The sequence below is a fragment of the Ambystoma mexicanum genome, chromosome 12, assembly GCF_040938575.1.
Source record: "Ambystoma mexicanum isolate Mex_15411 chromosome 12, UKY_AmexF1_1, whole genome shotgun sequence".
Lineage (NCBI taxonomy): Eukaryota > Metazoa > Chordata > Amphibia > Caudata > Ambystomatidae > Ambystoma > Ambystoma mexicanum.
Genome location: NC_090936.1, coordinates 537,712,009 through 537,732,866, shown reverse-complemented (window position 1 = coordinate 537,732,866; position 20,858 = coordinate 537,712,009). Strand labels below are relative to the sequence as shown.

Sequence of the window (20,858 nt, the reverse complement as noted above, 5' to 3'; positions counted from 1 at the left end):
GAAGGTCATGTGTGGAAATCCGTCTTGGGACTTCCAAAATCAACATCAACTCCAGCTATTAGACGAGAATTGGGCTTATTGTCGCTAGCAGCCGCAGTTGAACAAAAACAAATGCAGCTCCTACGAAAGATTCTGATGCCTGAGAATCTGCAGATTTACAAAATCATCAACAAAGAACTACAAAGCGGCCGATGTAAAGTGTTAAACACATGGAAACATAACTTGGACTGTAGACTGAATGACTTGGCATGCTCTCATGAAAATTTGATCAACAACCCAGAAAGACTAAAAACCAAATTGGGACTAGACGATTGGATACATACATGTGAGAAAATATCTGCGAACCGTCTGTTGATTCACCTACCGCCACATTTAAATAAGTTGAAAGTCCTGCTAACATACTGTTCTAAATTCCCAAATAAACCACTTCAGAAAATGTTTATGAGGATACGCTTACATTTACTGCCAACTCAAGAAATTCGAGCAACGCGTGCACTCTCAACATCAGACAAGTGTAGACTATGTAAAGAGGACTCAGAACGAGAAACAATTCAACACTTGGTAATGTACTGCAAAAAACAAACCACTTGCGGGTCTCATTTCGGACCCCGCTCTTCGCAGACTCACAAATCCGAGATGATGAAATCTGGTGGTATCGCCTGATTGCAGGGGCAACTACAAGATACACCATAGCGGCAGTTACGATTCTGGAAGCAGCCATGCAGATGATTACAGCTCAGACAACATTGGAAAGAACGACTGACAAGACAGTTGCGTTGCTGCAGCCGATACATCCATGGCCGCAAGAAATTAGAAATTGAACTTTCTCATTTTAAAGTTCACATTCCATACTTTGTCGACAGCTCTACCTGACTGTCCATCTTTTCTTCTAAAAACTTCTCTAAAAACTTCTCATGATTTTGTTTTTTGAAGAGATTCTTGTAAAAATCTTTTTGATTATACACAAGTAATAAAAAAAAAAGAAAATTCATGCTGCTGAAATTTTGCCCTAAACATTGGGAAGAAGAGGTCAAATGTTTCCCTGCCAGAACATGTTCAAAGAAAACAAAATATGAAGTTAATGGGATAGTTCATAACCTTTCCTGCCAAGCTTGGTAAAGCAAAGCAAAGTATGTAACTGACTAATGGCTTGCACCTTGCTGTTTCTTTAGTATAGAAACAAAAATGAATTCTTTGACGCTGACTAAAAGTGGTAATCTTGTTTTTAAAAAAAGACTTTCAAATTCACAAAAAGTAATGCAAATAAAAAACAATGCATTTCTTTATTTCCATTCTTTTGTGAAATGCAACGGTCACCTTATTCACAAAAGTGGCTTGTTTTTTTCCAGTGGACTGTGCTGCAGCACAAATTATCTGCTGGCCACCCTCTTTGCACACATTGGTGCTGGGCTCATGTATGATGCTCCCTGCACCCATGTGCATGCTGTGATTTCATTTCATCATGACAGGCCCTTATTGGAATCCTTTCGTTTAATGGCAAAAGATATGCCGGTATCCAACCGTGTAATATTTGTAGGAAGAGGATGGATGTGCAGTGGGAAAGTCATTTTCATTTTGTGCCCCTTCTTTACCTTTAAATGCAATGAAAAAGTCTCAAAGGGCAAAAGTGAGGCGTAAATGGTGTATGCCTTTCTTTTACACCTCACTTTTGGGAATTTGGAAGTGAGCCCTATAGGGTACCCTACTACGACAGGTGTTAATGATCTTATGATGATAGCCAGATATGATGGACAGTAAAGGGAATAATCTATTCAGTATTTGTAGGGTTATAGTTTAGATTCAGTGCACGTAATGTATTCCTACATCCCCATTTGTGAATTTCTGTTTGAAGGCGTGTTGGAGAAGCAATCCCAAATCATCTGAAAAATTGAAGAAGTTCTCTGTCTATTTGTCTAGGAAATGGTGAATGACCTTGACATCTACACAAATGCCTATTTTATTTTCACCAAGGATCCCAAAGACCTGGCAAAGATCCTTCAGACCACAAATGTCATCAACTGGACTCAGTGCTTCCAGATAGAAGGTACAGACAGTGGAGGATTGAAGGATATATTGAGCATTGATTTGGGGGTACTTAAGAAAAAGCTGTTTTGATGATTTGTCCCTTACTCGAATAATAATCTTGTTGCGATTTCCTGAGCAGGCAAGAGAAATCAGACTCTTCTATTGGTTGTGGGTATTTTGGGGCATCTGTGAATTTGAAGAGATTTACTTGAGAGGAACATTTGTACATATTTTCTTTGCCAGCCTTGTGGGGTAAAACTTGTTAAAGCGCATCTGCTCGCCATGTAATCCTCCCTTCCTCTCCCCTTCCGGACCTGGCCCTGTTCCCTCCTCCCACCCGCGCCCCTATACTGATTGGCTATTACTGCAAAACGTGTTGTGCAGGCTCTAGATCGCTGCACGCTCGCAGTCCTGGCACTCTGCCACCATTTCTTGTCGAGGTAAGCGTGTGCCTCTAAGGCCCCAAATTTGTTTGCCAGCCTTGTGGGAGAAACCTTGTTATAGTGCATCTGCGCACAGTGTAATCCTCTCTTCCTTTCCCCCTTCAGCCCCAGCCCTTTTCCCTTCTCCAACCCGCCCACCTATCCTGATTGGCTGATCGCTTCTCTTATCCCACCTTCCCAGGGCAGCGCTCTTCCCAGGCAACCCCTGTGGCTAAGGGCCCCAAGGCAAAGGACGGTTCCCTCAGTAGCGGCTCCAGATAGTGTCTGCAGGTGTCAGCAGGGGAAGTGGCCACCCACCAACGTGAACCAAGCCTAAATTACCAACTAACCCTGTTTCCATCAGTGACACATACAACCAAACAGGCACTCTGTGCCCCTTTCACCTAGCTCTAGCACAACATACTGAGCTCAAGAGAAAGGACCAGCAGTGCCCCCACCTGAATCCCCGGACTTAGTGTCCTACTCTGACCACCCCCCAACAACAGTCAACAGCGAGGTGGTTGCAAAGGCATATTCCCACAGGCAAACCAGCATTTGCAGCCCCCTGCAGTGGCCCAGATGTGTCATACGGGGAAGAGACTGCCGTCAAAAAAGAAAAAAAGGAAGTTGTTACCAAATTTTGGGAACTCTCCGTCCCCTGCACACTATCCAATATCTGTATAAACAGATCAATTACTTAACAAAGGGTAATGTTGGATTGTGAGCAAGTAGGATAAGTATCCATTACTCCAAGTTCCTGACTTGAAAATTCAAACATTCTTTATATACTGTGCCCAGTGTTTCTATCTATTAACAGACTGCTGTCAACCAGCATCAATGGATAAGGTAGGAACAATTTTTGACAACCTTCACAGATACTATTATATGAAACCTAGGCTTCTCTGCCACTATACAGGACTCCTGAAGCTAGGTGTACCCCCATCTCAGCTTATTATATTGTGAAACCTACTGTATTGTGAAACTGAGGCCTCTCTCCCACTATACTGGACTCTCAAATCTAGGTGTATTCCCCATCTTGGCCTATTATATTGTGAAACCTACTGTATTGTGAAACCTAGGCCATATCTGCCTATTATATTTTGAAACCTACTGTATTCTGAAACCTAGGCCTCTCTCCCACTATACAGGACTGTGAAATCTAGGTGTATTCCCCATCCCTGCCTATTATATTGTGAAACCTACTGTATTGTGAAACCTAGGCCTCTCTCACACTATACAGAACTCTAAACTCTAGGTGTATCCCCCATATATGCCTATTATTTTGTGAAACCTACTGTAAGGTGAAACCTAGGCCTCTCTCCCACTATGCAGGACTCTTGAATGTAGGTTTATCCTCCATATCTGCCTATTATATTGTGAAACCTACTGTATTGTGAAACCTAAGCCATACCTGCCTGATATATTGTGAAACCTAATGTATTGTGAAAGCTAGGCCTCTCTCCCACTATACAGGACTCCCAAAGCTAGGTGTACCCCCATCTCGGCCTATTATTTTGTGAAACCTACTGTATTGTGAAAGCTAAGCCTCTCTCCCACTATACAGGACTGTGCAATCTAGGTGTATTACCCATCCCTGCCTATTATATTGTGAAACCTACTGTATTGTGAAACCTAGGCCTCTCTCCCACTATACCGAACTCTCAAATCTAGGTGTATTCCCCATTTTGGCCTATTATTTTGTGAAACCTACTGTATTGTGAAACCTAGGCCATACTGCCTAATATATTGTGAAACCTACTGTAGTGTGAAAGCTACGCCTCTCTCCCACTATGCAGGACTGTCAAATCTAGGTGTAGCCCCCATATCGGCCTATTATATTGTGAAACCTACTGTTTTGTGAAAGCTAGGCCTCTCCCCCACTATACAGAACTCTCAAATCTAGGTGTATTCCCCATCTTGGCCTATTATTTTGTGAAACCTACTGTATTGTGAAACCTAGGCCATACCGCCTAATATATTGTGAAACCTACTGTAGTGTGAAAGCTAGGCCTCTCTCCCACTATGCAGGATTGTCAAATCTAGGTGTAAGCCCCCATCTCGGCCTATTATATTGTGAAACATACTGTATTGTGAAAGCTAGGCCTCTTTCCCACTATACAGGACTCACATCTAGGTGTGTTCCCCCCCGAAAAAAGAAAGAGGAAAGAGGATCCCATCTGGAACCCTCCCGTCCCCTGCACACCATAATGATGCGTCAAAACGACGCCTTAATTGCAATTCAAGAAATTTATGGTGGATATCCACATTGCATACATTGTAATGAAAAGGAGCAAATTTAACAAAAGCTAATAATGCAATTCATTCTTTAAATGTAGAAAACAAGTGTTTTTTAATTCCAAACGCAAAAAAACAGAGAATATTCAGTACAGTTCTTTGAGGACGGCTGACGCGTTTCGAGAAGTATATTCTCTTCTTCATGAGCCAGAGTTCATATGTAAGAGCTAGATGCGGAAGATGTAGAGAAAATATAAAAAAAGAACAATCAGGATAGTGTTGCTACCAGGTTGTTTGCCCAACCTATCTAGAATTCATCATCAGTTAGTGAAATTCCAACAGAAACAATGACACACATAGTGTCTAAGTAATCATATTGTCAATAACTGAATCATGTTGGTATTGGGATAATACAGTTGTTGATTAAGTAATATCCAAAGCCACAGGCAACTAGAATCAAAGAATTGCCAGATATCAACTTGCCAAATATAAAATTCGAGTAAAGAGGTTCAATGGAGATGGATGTTTGTTAAGAAACAGCGAAAAGAAGAACGAGACCAAAAAGGGGCTCACCATGACTGAATAGGTCCTTTGTGCCAATGCAATAAAAGGTGACTCTGTGAGGACAGAGGGTTCGATAGTACAGTGAATACTGGAGTAGATCAGCGTGGAGCGGGTGACCAATAAGCTGAAATAGTTAATGTCAGTGATCGAAAGTGAGTTTCGTTTAATGGAGTGATGACTCGGGTAGTCTGAAATCGAGAGGCAAAAAGACACTCACCCTGACGAGGTAAATGTCGTCTATGATCATCAGAATCTTTAACAAGTGGGTGCCGTGGTCGGCGTGTGCTCGTATATCCAGTGTTTGTTAAAGCACAGTAGCAGGATCTGCGAGGAACCAAGAGGTGCTGTGTGTTAGGCTATGAGCGCATATTGGCACGATGGCATGTTAAACGTTGATTCTATGAACGCAAGTAAAACGTACTCTAAGTCCAGAGAGGAGTGATCTACAAAGAAGTTGACTGAAAGTCGGCGTGCAGTTGTGTTCCCATGTGGATTGCGCTGCTCGATCGTCAGTACGTATTCAATGATGGAGATAGTTGCTAGGGGAGAGACGCGTCCCGCGAAGCAAAAAGACCCTCCTGCATGCATGCGGCAATCTGTATAGTGCGTAGTGCATCAAAATAGATGATGGACTACCAGTGAAGTTCATGTTAGGATCTAGTGCAGCCCGGCGGCCATTTTTGAACGAACATCCCATGAAAAATGCTTGGGAAAAGGTACGGGGAAAGATGTAAATTAGAATGGAGAGAATATAAATCGGGTCACCCAGAAAGGGAGATCCAACTATCAAGGTTCAGGTTGGGTGGCTATGAATTTACAAGGTATATAAAGAGATTGGGTGTCTGATATGACAAGTACATATACATAATGTAAACAAATTCTGTACAGTGGAATGCTTCATCTATTCGGAAACCTAGAAAGGCAATCACTGTCTGTATGCTAAAATACAAAAGTTAAATGGCCAATAGGATTCATGAACCCTAATGGAGTGCAGTTACTTGTGATCTTTCGTGGGTGAGGGTAGACTATACACACCCAGAGTCTGATGGAGAAGGAAGGGGGAGAGAAAACTTCTTCAGATGAAGCATTTTAGGGAAAATTCATCGTTGAGACCCCTAGGGAGTAGTGTGTTCAATGCATGAATCCAGTATTTCTCTCTGCGAGAAAGGATTGAATGGTAATCGCCACCTCTATAGGGTTTTTTGACCACTTCTAGAACTTGAAATTTAATCTGAGCCACAGTGTGGTTGTTCTCCATAAAGTGTCTCGAGAGGGGTGATTTCATGTTTTTGCATCTGATATTGGATTTGTGCTCTGTACGTCTTTCTTTGGTGGATCTTGTTGTTTGCCACACATAGAGTTTCCCACATGGGCATTTGATCGCATAGATCACTCCAGTGGACATACAGGTGGCAAAGTGTTGTAGTTTGATCTTTTTGCCTGTATATGGATGGATAATGTGGTCACCTCTGGTGACATTATTGCAGTATGTGCTGCAGAGGCAGGAGAAAGTACCTATTTTTTTAGTTCGTAGTACCATTTGTTTGTCCTTAGGAGGGATCTCTGCCCTGACAAGCTTATCTCTGAGGTTCTTGCCACGTCTGAAGGCAATCATGGGTGCTTTAGGGAATAGTTCTTTGAGTGTCTGATCGTTGTGAAGAATGTTCCAATGCTTTCTGATGGTTTTGCCTACTTGGAAACTCTGTCTTGAGTATTTGGTGATGTGCAGTAGTGGTGTTTCCTTATTTTGATTTTTAGGGACAAGGAGCTGTTCTTTACTGATAAGCTCTGACCTTTCTTTGGCTCCCTCTAGGATAGCCTCTGGATATCCTCTAGCTTCAAATTTCTCAAATAATCTGCTGCTTTCTGTGTCCAGGCCTGCAGGGTCTGAAATTATGCGCTTCAGTCTCAACATTTGACTGTATGGTAGGCTTTTCAACATTGAATTTGGGTGATGACTTGTGAAGTGCAACAAGTTATTTGCATCGGTCTGTTTATGGTATACAGTAGTCTTAATGTGGTTATCTTTAATTTCCATGTCTACATCCAAAAAGTGTAGATGTGGCGTTCACACCTCCATGGTGAATTTGATGTTTTCGTGGATGGTGTTCATGTAGTTGAAGAAAGAATCCAGTTCATCGCGTGTCCAGTACCAAATACCGAAAATATCATCAATGTATCGTTTCCACATCAGGATCTTGTATGACCATTCAGGGTGGTCCAGTACATGTTGGTGTTCCAGTCTGTACATAAATGTGTTGGCGTAGACTGGGGCCATTGAGGAGCCCATCGAGGGGCCAGTTGTCTGCAGAAAAAATTGACCTTGAAATCTAAAGTAACTGTTGTAGAGCATAATGTCCAAAAATTTTAGAATCAGGTTTTTGTTACCCGTGGTGTTAGGGTTATTAAAGATTAACCATTGGACTGCTCTGATGCCTTCGTCATGGGGGATAGAGGTGTATAGGCTACATACATCCATGGTGAAAATTATACAGTCAGTACTCAAAGCTGTAATTTCTTGGATGCAGTTTAGAAAATCGGTTGTGTCTCTCAGATATGTGGGAGTATCTTGGACCAGTTTTTGAAGTGATCTATCCACATAGATGGCTAGAGGGTCAAAGATGCTATCGGATCCAGCTATTATGCGTCTCAATGGAGGGTTGGTGGGGTTCTTCTGGATCTTCGGGAGATCATAGAATACCGGAGTGATGGGATGTTGGTTGAATAGAAATTCACCTGTCTTCACATTGATCCAGTTGTGATCCACTGCTTCTTCTATGGTGTTGTTAATCAGTACCTTGATTTTATTAATGGGGTCTCCATCCAATTTGGTGTAGGTTTCATTATCGTTAAGGAGGGTGAGGCATTTGGTGGTGTAGTCGTTGGTGTCCATTATTACAATTGCACCTCCTTTGTCTGCCGGTTTGATGGTCATTTCATCTTTAGCTAACATTCGATGTGTTCAAGTTGGCATCTTTTCACATTGCTTGGTGTAGTCTTCTGGTAATGAATCCTCTCGAGATCCTTCATCACCCTGTTCTCAAATAAATTTAGCATAGAATTTTGCATGTAGGGATTGAAATTGCTCTTAGGGCGAAATTCAAGGGTGTTGGATACTTGAGGGCAATGTTCCTCATCCATATCGGTGTTAAAAAAAAGTTTGAGTCTTAGTTTTCTCAATTTATGAAAACATATTTTTTCCTCAAAGAGTGTGATGTTGCTTGTAGGTACGAATGATAATCCATGGTTAAGCATATCTAGTTGGCCACTCGTCAAGTTCTTGCTGGATATATTTACCACCAGGTTCTCGGTCATTTGTTTTTTCTTTTGTTTAGACCCTTTCCCTCTCCTCGTTTTTCTTTTGATTTGTCTCTTATTCCTAAAATAACACCCTCTGAGGCCCCAGGGCTGGCTGGTATTGATGGAGATGCTGTGTTCGCAGCGGTAGAATCTTTGGGATCAGTGTCTGTGTTCGCAGTTTCCTTGTTGAAAGGTCGACGTCTGTCGTCAGGTTGAATTGGGTCCCCAATGCTGCTGCTGCTGCTATCGCAGCCAGAATTTGATTTATTCTGAAAGCGAGATTTGCGCTGTTGATCACGATGGTGGTAGAACTCTTACCACGTGTAAACAATATCGTTGAGATAATCGAAAGTATCTCTTTTGAACTTCCTCATTTTGGTTGTTCTATGTCCTGTTTGTATCCTGAAAGTTTAGAATTAATATCACTCAAAAGTGTAGCAAGTTCTTCAGATGTTTTAAACTCACTTAGTTGAGTTTTGAGTGTATTGATTTCAGTATCAATTGAGGTCAGGGATTTCGACAATTCTTCGATGGCCAACAGTATTAGATCAAGCGAGCACTTGTTTAGAATTTGGTCCCACTTTTCATCGAATGATTTGCTTTCACTGCATAGAGTGGGACGTAGGTAAACCCTTAGTCCACGGGGTATCTTCTGTTATTTATAGTATTCTATTAGGGTCGTCACGTGTAGCTTTTGGGAGATTTCACATCGGATTAATTTCTCTAGTTGAAATATTAGTCTTTCCGGATTAGCTCTATATTGTAGCGATTTCTCTGTATCCTTGATTAGGGATAATATGCGTTTGGCTTCAGACGTGTCAAAAGCAGGTGTAGGGACGCGTTTATCTGTTAGATCATTGATGTGTGAAAAAGACATATTATTCAAAATGTATAGGGAGGTGGGTGCTACCTTCTAGTTGTGCCACACTGGTGTATAGTACCAGTGAAAGAAATGTCAGAACAAAGAAGATTAGAGGGTGCACACTCACGAATTGCAAGATAAGGGGTAGCAAGCTGTAAGAAAACAATAACAATACCTTCTGGGTGCGGGGGAGGAAAAGTGGCCCTGGCACAGGGCTACCTAGATAAACAAAGAAAGAGGAAAGAGGATCCAATCTGGAACCCTCCCGTCCCCTGCACACCGTAATGATGCGTCAAAACGACGCCTCAATACTACTTCTCAAAACGCGTCAGCCGTCCTCAAAGAACTGTACTGAATATTCTCTTTGCATTTGAAATTAAAAAACACTTGTTTTCTACATTTAAAGAATGAATTGCATTATTAGCTTTTGTTAAATTTGCTCCTTTTCATTACAATGTATGCAATGTGGATATCCACCATAAACTTCTTGAATTGCAATTAAGGCGTTGTTTTGACACATCATTACGGTGTGCAGGGGACGGGAGGGTTCCATATTGGATCCTCTTTCCTCTTTATTTGTTTATCTAGGTAGCCCTGTGCCAGGGCCACTTTTCCTCCCCCGCACCCAGAAGGTAATGTTATTGTTTTCTTAAAGCTTGCTACCCCTTATCTTGTAATTCGTGAGTGTGCACCTTCTACTCTTATTTCTTCTGTGTTCCCCCCGAACCCAAATTTAGTGAAACCTAGGCCTCTCTCCCACGGCACAGGACCCTCAAATCTGGGTCTGACCCCTCCCATACCCAAATTTTACTGCTCTGTGAAACCTAGTTTCCCGCAAAACTCACACCGCAATAAACTCAGCCACCCTCACTGTGCAGACCCTCGCACCAGAGAGACCACAAATAATGAGACCACGCCGTCCGCAGTGGACGAAGATCACTCCAGCCGAACAACTACGAAGCCTACGGTATGTATACCTCACACCACGTCTGTGGACATAGACCACAAGCATGGCCAAAACATCCATGCACCGTAGAATGCAGCTATGGTTATGCTCCTCCGGTCTAGCAGCGCATATAGCCATCCACACTGAAACACCTGACGTATCTCAACACCTCTGCCACTAGCTTACAGCAACTACCAACGAAAAGACATTCAGTATTGCTGGCCACCCATCTACTCTCTCAAAAATAGCAATCTATCGCAAACAACCAACAGTGCCCACCCACGTGCCTGACTTTTGGGCTGCTTAGTCAGGCCTAGCCAGCCACCTAAGTCCTAGACCAGCGAAAATGCACACATGCATCTTCTAATCTAATAATTCTTAGAACTTCCAACACATTGACTACGGTCACTGAGGGTGTTCCAATCACAAAGCGCATTGAGGCCATACAAATGGGGAAAGAGCGCTATATAAATAACCAAATACAATACAAAACAATATCAGATTTAGGTGTTTCACTGACTGATTTGATGCTATTTTGGCCCTGAATTATCACTGATACATGCTGGATGCAGCTTTCTGGGATCCTGATTATCATTTCACCACTGGGTGACTCCTTGTCCTTGCCTTGGGGTTGAAGCCTCTGCATACACAGCATAAGATCGGGGAAGCAAGGTTTAGTGCCTGCTTGGTCTAGATTGGGGACCAGGGTACAAGCCTGGTGAACCCCTAATCAACTTGGTGAACCCTTCAACCAACTGGTCATCATGTTTCAATCTGCCCCGCCAATGTTATTTTTATTGATTAGAGTGGACTTTACTGAGCATACAATATTTTGTTTATGTTTTCTTTATCTGTCCCCTTTTTTATGGCAAACCTTTTTTAAACCATTTTTTTTCAGACAGATACAAACACGGCGTGCCATTCAAATACAGTATTTCACTGGAGCATCTCTTTTGAGGACAGTAATAGAAGATACTGTTAACACCGTATACTCTATTGCCAGTCTTAATGTAAAAACTGATGTTTTGGCATCCCTCTAATGATTACAGGACGAACGAAGACCTGCACCTCCCCCTCCTTTGGAGCCTGCAGTTGTGGGTAAAACCCTTTCCTCCACAGCAGGGGACACAACATAAGCTACCCCTTTCCCCACTCATTGACACTAAATTGCTTAGAGCCACACAGAAGTATTCAGGACATCCATCAAGGTAACTTTATGCTGCCCCGTCCCCACAGGCCAGGATCATTTTTAAAGCACTGTGCACCCTGAAGCATTATTTGCACCTCCAAAAGAACTATATGCTACTTGTGATTGGGACTACTTCTGTGTCTATATTTTTCAGCAGACTTATTTTACGGTGAGGGCAACTCTTTCAGCCGTTTGAGCTAATTCTACCCTCTCTCACCCTGACTACCTCCCTTGGCACTATGTTGGTCGATAACCCTTCCACACCTTCTGGACATCCTGTTGCACCATTTGCTTACCTCCAAAATGAGAATGTTAAAGAATTGCCTATGTGGCAAGGCCTTGTGAAGAGCCAACTCATTGTCAGCCAGGAATCCACCAAAGCCAGTTCTACCCCTGAGGTGGATGGTGGCAGCAGATAAGGCCCCAATTCCTGCCCCTCATGCCAGCAGGTAAGTTTGTAGACCCTTATCTCTAGCCATGCCTCATGATTCAGATACTCACCAGTGTTTGTCGTCACTTGTAGAAAACCCCAAAGTGATGTTGAGGAACAGAGAAGGCCAAGTGAGAGAATCAGCATCAGGGCCCAAAGCTCTGCATTGAAAAGAGGAGACAATAAGAGCTGCCCAGCCCCACTGAGACCCGAGCACTGCAACACACCTGATGAATGAGAGAGACAGCTGCTGCAGCAGTGCATCAGAGCAGCGTGGAAACCCACATCGTGAGCAGGGTTGAGTCAGGCAGCAAGCTCACACCATCACAAAGTTCTCTAAACCCCAAGGAACTGAGAGGGGGCAGAGCAGGAGGCCCTTGCTCCAAAATTTCCAAAACAGTCTACCGGAATGGACACAAAACACATCAGCACTTTGAATTGTCTACGGCATCGTGGACATTGCGAGATGACCATGTGCAGCGACAGTGGGTGAGGTTTAGCCCCTTTTTCAAGACTTTTTCCTGCACATACATGCAGCAGGGAGTGAAGTAGGGCCAAGAGGCTAATCCCACCAGAGGATGGGTACTTAAACAAGAGACAGGAAGCAGGAATTGTGAGTTTTTTGGTTGAGGTCAGAGGTGGAGGACCACATAGAGACCAGCAGAAGGAAGGAAGGAGCAGTGGATTGTGGAGGAGATTGTTGAAGCGTGTGAGGCATTGTTTTAGGAGTGAAAGTGGTTCTGTAGTTTGAGTGTGTGTGATTTTGTGGCAAGTGAATATAAGAAGTTACTGCAAGGAATGAAGGTGAAGTGACTGATACTGGTTAGAATTATGATATATGAGTAGTAGTGGGAGGAGGAGAGTAGTAGTGGGAGTAGTAGAGTAATAGTGAGATGAGGAGAGCAATAATGGGAGAAGGAGGATAGTAGTGGAGAGTGGATAGTAAAGTAGAGTGTGTGGCGAGGATTATGAGGAGGGAAGCATTTGAGGGATGGAGGATTGGAGGAAGGTGTAAGACGGAGAGAGTGCTAAGAGAAGAGGCAAGTAGGAGTGACCGAACTAGCCTAAATCCAACATAGTAAGCATTACGCACTATCCAAACCCCCATTAGAATACTAACCTTTGGGTAGAGTAGGTGAAGTTAGAAAGTCCCTGAGGGAGTGTAGATAGAATGCATGCATGTTTAGGGAACCACCATTAGCAGACGACAGAGCTTTAGACTTTAGACTGTAGGGATCAGTGCACTAACCTAGGGTTCTGGATTCCTGGACATTTGTTTTAGATCATGATTGTTGCAGTCAAAAATGTAAGCAAATTAACAGAAAATATTTTAAACTGCACATTACATATTCATTGCTGTCTCTTTCCTTTTGTTGACAACTGATAGGGCCTTTTTTACACGGAAAATGATCCTGAAGCAAATGTCTTGGAAAAGTACTTGAAGCCCAAACCTTTTTGATGCTGTCATCTCGCTCTGCCATGTTCAGGGGTTTATGAAACTATTTCACATATTCCTACAGGTTTGACCATACCATTTTGATTGGATTTAAGCCTGGGGACTCAGGAGGTGTCTGGACTCAACAAAGACCAAGCTCGCTATCAATCTAGCCAATGAGTAGTGTGTTTGATCATTGTTCTGTATTATTTTTAGTTTTCTGGTGTCCTTCTGATAAAATCTTTGATATGGGGGACCAGCGTCGCCACAGCCAGTGTGCCCATTGATGTAGGATGTATCCATTAAGTCATCAAAGATAACTATGGAAACTGGGCCATTGATGAAGATGGCCTGGTGATGAAGTCCTCTGCCTGTCATTGGGAGTGGGGTGGGGTGGTCACAGAGACTTGATGCCACTAGCCATGGCTTGATGCTGCACCTGGGTAGGCTTTTGGAGATCTCCTGGATCACTCCACCGTGCCTGGGCTCTGTGGCACAGAACAGTCAGTGAGGGTTCACAGAGCTGTAGGTGCATGAAGTAAATAGGGTTATTGTGCTCTTTGTCTGAAGAACCACTGAAATCCAGGCATAGGATTCACCCTCTGCAAAACCGCATCTGTGTGGAAGCCAAGCTCATTTCCTCAGGCTCTTAATCTCCTATACATGGGCTCATCCTCTCAGGAAGGGTATGCAGCCTTTGAGTTACCCACATTTGTATCATTACCCTATGCAAAAGAACTGCATAATCACCAATCACAAACTCAGAACCATTATTTTCCACAGGTGCAATCACTCATGATTTGTGCATCTCAGGGGACGAGAAGAGGGATCTATTAAGCCACAAGCTTTGCAGCCTCAGTGCGAGGAACAGAAGTTGGCAGCGGGTTGTGGAGAATATGCAGGAGAGAATGATGTAGTGGATATATGGAAAGGGGTGTCAGAGCTCAGAAGGAGGGTCGGAGAAAGGAATAGGGGAAGACAACACCACAAAGAAGTTTGAAGAGAGTAAGGAAGGACTAGTAGAGTTGTGGAAAGGAAGTTGAGAGAAGTTACCAATGCAAAGATAATATTGTACAGGAGGAGTACAGGGTAAGGAAGTTGAGAGGAATTGCCAGGAAGTATTCTGAGAGGTTGGGAGGAATTGCCAGGAAGTATTTTGAGAGAATTTTGGAAAGGAGGCAAACATAAGTTGTGTGGAGGCAGCTGAGAGTGTAGGGAAGAGAACGCCAGAGAGGAGGAGAAGATTGGGACAGGTACAATAAAGAAGGTTATGGGACACCTTAAGGCCAATATTGAAGCAAACCAGGAGGTGGTGGAGTGAAGTATTGCTATAGGGGCTGAAGACAGAAGCAAAGAGGTTGAAGAGGGAAAACGGTAATGGAGGGTTGGGGAAAGCAGATGAAATATCCCCCGTTAACAACAAGAACTTTGTAAATCATCAAAGTGGAAGGCTTCGCGGTAAGAACCAGAACCCTGGGAGAGGTATCAAATTAAAGATGGTGGAAAAAAACAAACAGACTCTTAATTTCCTGATGGTAACTCTGGGACTCTTCCATATCTCATGGAGGCCTTGATTTCATCATTCTGCAGGCCTAACCTGTAGTTATATGTATAAAGAGAACCCTGGCAAAGGCCTCCTGGGGCATTCAGACCCTGAAAACCTGGAAATCCAGGAAGCAAGAACAAATAGTTAGGCATACTTAAAATAAAAAAGGATTGTGAGTGAGTGAGAGTCAGAGATAGGGGACATTCACAAGAAAATGTTCAAACAGGATGCTTTCTTTGTAACTCAGAGAAAACCACCTCTAATCCCAAACGGTACAAGGAATTCCCTAGTCTGGAAAGTAGTAAACGGGTGCCTGTCGGGATGTCCCACAAATAAAGCTCAATCAGCCCTGCGTGGGTAACGAGCTTGCTCAGCCCTGCAGCGGTTGTGTTTTCCCTTACCCCCTTCAGGGGTCTACTGGTAATCAGCCCTGTGTGGGCTACCCTGTGGCCTCTCCACCCTCCACCTGGCATTCCTAAAATGCTACGAACCTTCTATCCATGGATGTTGCTTGATAGCGGATCTGTGTACTAGTCCTGGTGATGCAGTGTGCGGTCTGCATCTTTACTCCGGTTCGGAGGCAGAGGGTTTGCCTGCTGGTAGGTCTCTCCCCGTCCCTGGCACATCATCTGTATTTAGGTTCCTCCTTGGAGGGAATAGAGAGAATCCATTGGCCCTCAGTTCCACAGAGGGGCGGCAATCCAGGTAGGTCAGAAATGAATCCATGCACCTTAAAGGGGCTTTGTATCCGGTAACCCTGTTCATTCCCCACCAAACCCATGAATGATTGGGACACACTTATTTTATTTATTTATTTTATTTATCATTTGTAAGGTGCTTTATACAATATAATTGTGTTTCAAAGCATCACAAGGCTAAATGGGAAGGGAACAGGGGAAGTAATAACAGTGGTAAGAAACAAAAAGCAACAATAATATATTTACAGTCATGGTCCTACTAGGCCGTGTGGCATTTGGCCGTGCAAGTGCATTGTTGAGAAGTGCAGGGGAGGGTGATTGAAAGGGAAGCAGAGGAGTGGACAGGTGCTGGAGGGGGACCCAAGAGGCAAGTGCTAAGGGGAGCCAGCAAGAGCACCTCGGGCTAAGGGCTAGTACAGTCAGTTCTCAAGGATGTTATGTGGAGCCACCAGGCAGCGGCCTGCAGGGCAACGCAGTAGGGGGGTGCTGGTAATGATAGGGAGGAATGTCCTGAGAGCCTGTGAGGTTCATGAGGAACAGGCCACCCGTCACAGCGGCACTGGGGTGATTAGCAAGAAAGGGAAAAAGGGAAGGAGGTAGAGAAGAGCAGAGCTTTGAGCAGTTTCCTGAACTTAAGGAGGTCCGGCTCAAATCTGAGAGGGGCAGGGAGGTTGTTCCAAAGGGAGGCACCAGTCATGGAGAGAGATCTGCCCCCCAGTCTCTGCTTAGAGAAGCGTTTGACAGTCAGAGAGTTGGAAGTAGAAGAGCAAAGGGCTCGAGCAGGGGGGTATTTAGGAAGGGAAAGAGATAGCATGTTCCCAGGTGCCAGAAGGCCTTGTGAATGATGCAGAGGGTCTTGAATTTGATCCTTGCAGCCACCAGGAGCCAATGGAGAGATCTTAAGGCTGGAGAGATACAGTCCCTGGGCTTGAGGCCAAGCATAGGTCTTGCAGCCTTATTATGGATTAGTTGGAGGGGGTGAAGAGAGGAGAGCAGGAGATTGAGAAAGAGGCTGTTGCAGTAGTGCAGTCTGGCAAGCACCAGAGCTCTGGAGACATTGAGCTTCCGGCCTCTGAGAATGCCTCTGAGGAGGTGGAGCTGGAAGTGAGACTTTTTGGTAAGGTCCATGGTGTGAGGGGTGGAGGAGAGGGTGCAGTCGAAGATCACCCCAAGGTATTTGGCCTCATAAGAAGGTGGGGTTAGAGGGCCCAAAGAGGGGGGCCAAAGGGTAGGTGGAAAAGAGGGCAAAGGTGTCCTGATGAAAGGATTGCCATATTACTGGCATTGAGACAGAGATTGTTCGCTGAACACCATGCCTGAATGGCAGACAGACAAGTCGGGATGAGAGAGGAAGAAGATGGTGGAAGAAAAGGGAAGTTTGAAGGAAAGCTGTGTGTCATTGGCATAACACTGGAAATGAGGATGGAAGGAGGAGATCAGATGAGCAAGCAGGGCGAGATAGATATAGAAGAGCCAAGGCGATAGGATAGAGTCCTGGGGAACACCACAGGCACAGAGGGTGGTGGAGGAGGAGAAAGGGCCCAATTGCAGCTGGGAATGGTGGTTAGTGAGGAAAGAGGTCATGAGGGACAGTAAAGGGTGAATAACCTTTTGAGCATTCCTTGGCCCCCAAAGAGGTGAGGGGCAGTCAACGTCAGTGGGATTCTGCGTGCCCTGTCCCCTCGCCAGGATATAGCATTGTAAATTCATCTCCCTAGTCCAGTGGTCTTCAAACTTTTTGACCCCGAGCCCCCCCAAACAAAATTTTCTCTGGCCCAGGCCCCCCCTATACACATGGACTACAAAATTGTACTCGGTTGCGAACGGTTATCCCGCGCTGGAGTAGAATGGTGCGCCTAACGAAGGAGTGAATGCCAAACACAATATTGTTTCAAAATCATTGCTTGCAATGATTCTTATCAGATTAGAGGACAAATATTTGTGAACAAAGCATTCAGATTATTTTGCTATAATACAGAGGACTTGACTAAAAATAGTGTTGGATACTTATTTTACACAAACGAAAACAGCCAATATTGCTGTCCTGTAGCAACATTTGCTATGCAGTGCTGTAACAATTTGTTTCTCAAGTACAACAACATACTGTCAATGCTGTCATTTGCAAGTTGGACAGTGGCATACTGGAGAACTAGTGTGAAGGGTGGGCCTGCCTTTCACCAGCCAGCCTGTCAATATTGGGTTCTATTTTTGCAATAGCCAACGCAGATTTTCTTCCACCTCCAGCTTTGACCGATATTTTGTCTTTAGGGCTGCAAGTGCAGAGAACCCAATCCCGCACAGGTATGAGGTGCTGCAAGGTAACAGTACATTGACTGCACATTTTCATAAAGTTGGAAACTCTGCAGACACATGTTGCCAAAATGCACCCAAAGACAATTTTCTGAATTGGCTTTCCAGTATGTGGTCACTTTGGAGCTCCATTAGTTCCTCCTGGAGTTGTATTGGGAGATGGGCTCCTACGTCTGCTAGGAAAGGCTGATCCACTCAGTCATTCATGCTGCAATTGTCCTCGGGAAAGTACTTTTCGAGACTAGTTCTGAGAGCATTTAAATGGTTTCCAATTAGTTCAGAAACACATGAAAGATCATACTCCGTCTCCTCAAGAGCATCTTCTAATAATGGGAATGCATCAGCAATGCCAATATCAACCCTCCTCCTCCAAAGCTCCAGCTTCTTCTTGAATGCCGATATTTTAGCATTCATGGCAAATGATGTGGTTTCTGTGCCTTGCAGGGAGAGGTTTAGAAAATGTAGCTTTTCGAAGATGTCGCCAAGGTAAGCCAACAGTACAAGCCAGCGTTAATCATACAGAGGCTCTACTTTCGTCTGGTCTAAATCCAGGAGAAAGTGTCTCACTTTGTTTCTGAGTTCATAGATGCGATTTAAAACCTTTCCCCTGGATAGCCACCTGACCTCTGTGTGAAAAAGCAAAGCATCATGGTCAGCTCCCATTTCTGCACATAAGGTGGCAAACAGACAGGCTCTTGTGGGGTGCATCTTAATAAAATTTACAATCTTTACAACAGAAGTCAAAACCTGTGTGAGTTCATGCCCCATATTGCGCACAGCCAAAGCTTCCCGGTGTATCATACAGTGTGTCCACACAATATGTGGAGCTACTGCCAATACTTTTGCTTTTAGCCCAGCTCAAGCACCACACATTGAAGGAGCACCATCCGTGCAAATACCAACGCACGCCTCCCACTTTAGGCAGTTGGAACTTAGGAAGTTGTTTAAAATTTCAAAGAGTTCAGGTGCAGTTGCTCTGTCCTTAATTGGCTTACAAAACAAGAAGTCCTCCAACATCTCCTTTCCATGGCAGTACCTCACATAGGCAATCAAGTGATCTTCTTTTGATATGTCAGTGGCCTCACCCAACTGTAGGACGAACTGGCTGTCTTCCAAGCACAATATTAATTCTGTACTGATATCACAGGCAGGTCAGCAATACGGCGGCAAATTGTTGTGTCTGACATAGGGATACTTTGCATTTCTCTGCTGCATTTTTACCAAGCATAACCGGGTTGACAGCGAGAATGTTTGGGAGAATCACTTTCTCAGCATCTGTAAAAGGCTTCTTGTTTTTACCAAGAAAGTACGCAATGTGGTAAGATGCTTTCAAAGCATTTGCAGGCCACATTTTTAACAGTCTCTGTTTGCTTTTTTATGCCTTGCAACTGCATACAAAGAAATCCCTGGTCTTTTTTGCTAAATCGGCATGTTTGGTTTCCAAATGCTACCTTAATTTTGTTGTCTTCAGGCAGTCATTTGCTAATGTAGCGCCACAAATCACACACTGCGGCTTCACTTCCCCAGCAACTGTGATCCATGTGAACCCAAAGTCCAAATAAGAGTCATCATATTTCCGTGTTTTTGCATTTCTTTTGTCTGTCCCCACCTCTCCTTCTGCTTTACGTTTCATATCCCTACCATCTTTGGGCACTAGGAAACGATCCATCGAGAAAAGGAGCCTGAACCTGTCGAAACATTGCAAACGGTTTAAAAAAATTAAAAATGCACCCCAAAAAAGTGTAAAAATGTCAAACACCACATGCAAAGAGTTAAACTGAGCCATATAAAAAGGGTGGGGTTGGTGGGAAACACCTCATGCAAAAAAGGGTCAGAAATATGGGGTGGGGAAAAAAGGAGAGGAGATTTAAAAAAAGCAAATATTCCAAAAAAACAGTCTGAAAAACTTGGGTTGTGGGAGGGAAGCCCCATGCAAAAATGGGTCAGAAACACTGCTTGGATTAAAATACATTGGTACAAGTCTCAGAAGACTTCCTATTCAGATCATGCAGGTCTAGCTCTAATTTCTTTTTGAAGTGTGGTCCCGGACTAGGTTGCAGGCGCAACCTTGCACAGGGTTGATATAAAACATCAGCATATGTACTCATCCAATGGCATACAGGGAAAATAAATCCTTAACTGCGTGACTGGGTTTTTCTTGCTGGAACACAGGTGGTTTGGTTGATAGACTGACGCTTGGAGCAATGCTGCTGCAATGAAAACAGAACAGTTAGTCAAGGATATATGGGTCAACCTGAGATTTCAAATTAGCATTAGATGAGCAGGATCTAAACCCAGCTCTTGGGTGAAAGGCATCAGAGATAGGCACAGCCCCCAGAAATACACAGGTTTGAAATCCCTGATTCAAATCCCTGACCCTCATGGCACTGACACCACTGTCCCCCAGGCGCCCTTCCTACCTACTCTCAAACGGCACTGGCACCTACCAGGGAATTACTAAGATCAGGTGATGGGCAGGAAAGACCCATCAAAGTACGGGAAGGCGAAGGTCTTCTGGCGCATGTGCTGCAGGTCTGGGGGGGGGGCAGAAGTCGTTAGAGCAGAGGTGGGGAGGCATCACTGTTAAAGACAGGCTTCCAACATGCTGAGCACACTATTGTTCCACTAGTGGGCGTCTTACATTTCACAAAAAATGAATAATTTCCCAACTCGAAAGTGCTGGTTAAACTTGCATTCACAAGTTTGTCTTGAAGCGTGAATTTTTTTGTCAGACTATCACACAAATACCCTGTAATTGTTGTGCCCATCCTTCTTACGATGGCTGAGAAACGAGACAAGACCCTGCTGACTAGTGGATCTTTACAACGGAACAAATGATTTGACATTCCAGACAAGACCATGTGAACTCTGACTATACTAGAAATGGTCTAGGATG

At 44.0% G+C, this 20,858-nt stretch overlaps 1 protein-coding gene across 2 annotated transcripts in view; it reads left to right on the top strand.

The window, feature by feature from the left end:
- The window catches only part of LOC138513753 (putative glycine N-acyltransferase-like protein 1B), a 162,861-nt gene that overhangs the window by 68,985 nt on the left and 73,018 nt on the right, over positions 1-20,858 (top strand). For both annotated transcript variants that reach the window (XM_069628841.1, XM_069628840.1), the window contains exon 4: positions 1,918-2,044. In XM_069628841.1, coding sequence (XP_069484942.1) covers positions 1,918-2,044 — 127 coding nt within the window. The remainder of the gene's footprint in view (positions 1-1,917; positions 2,045-20,858) is intronic.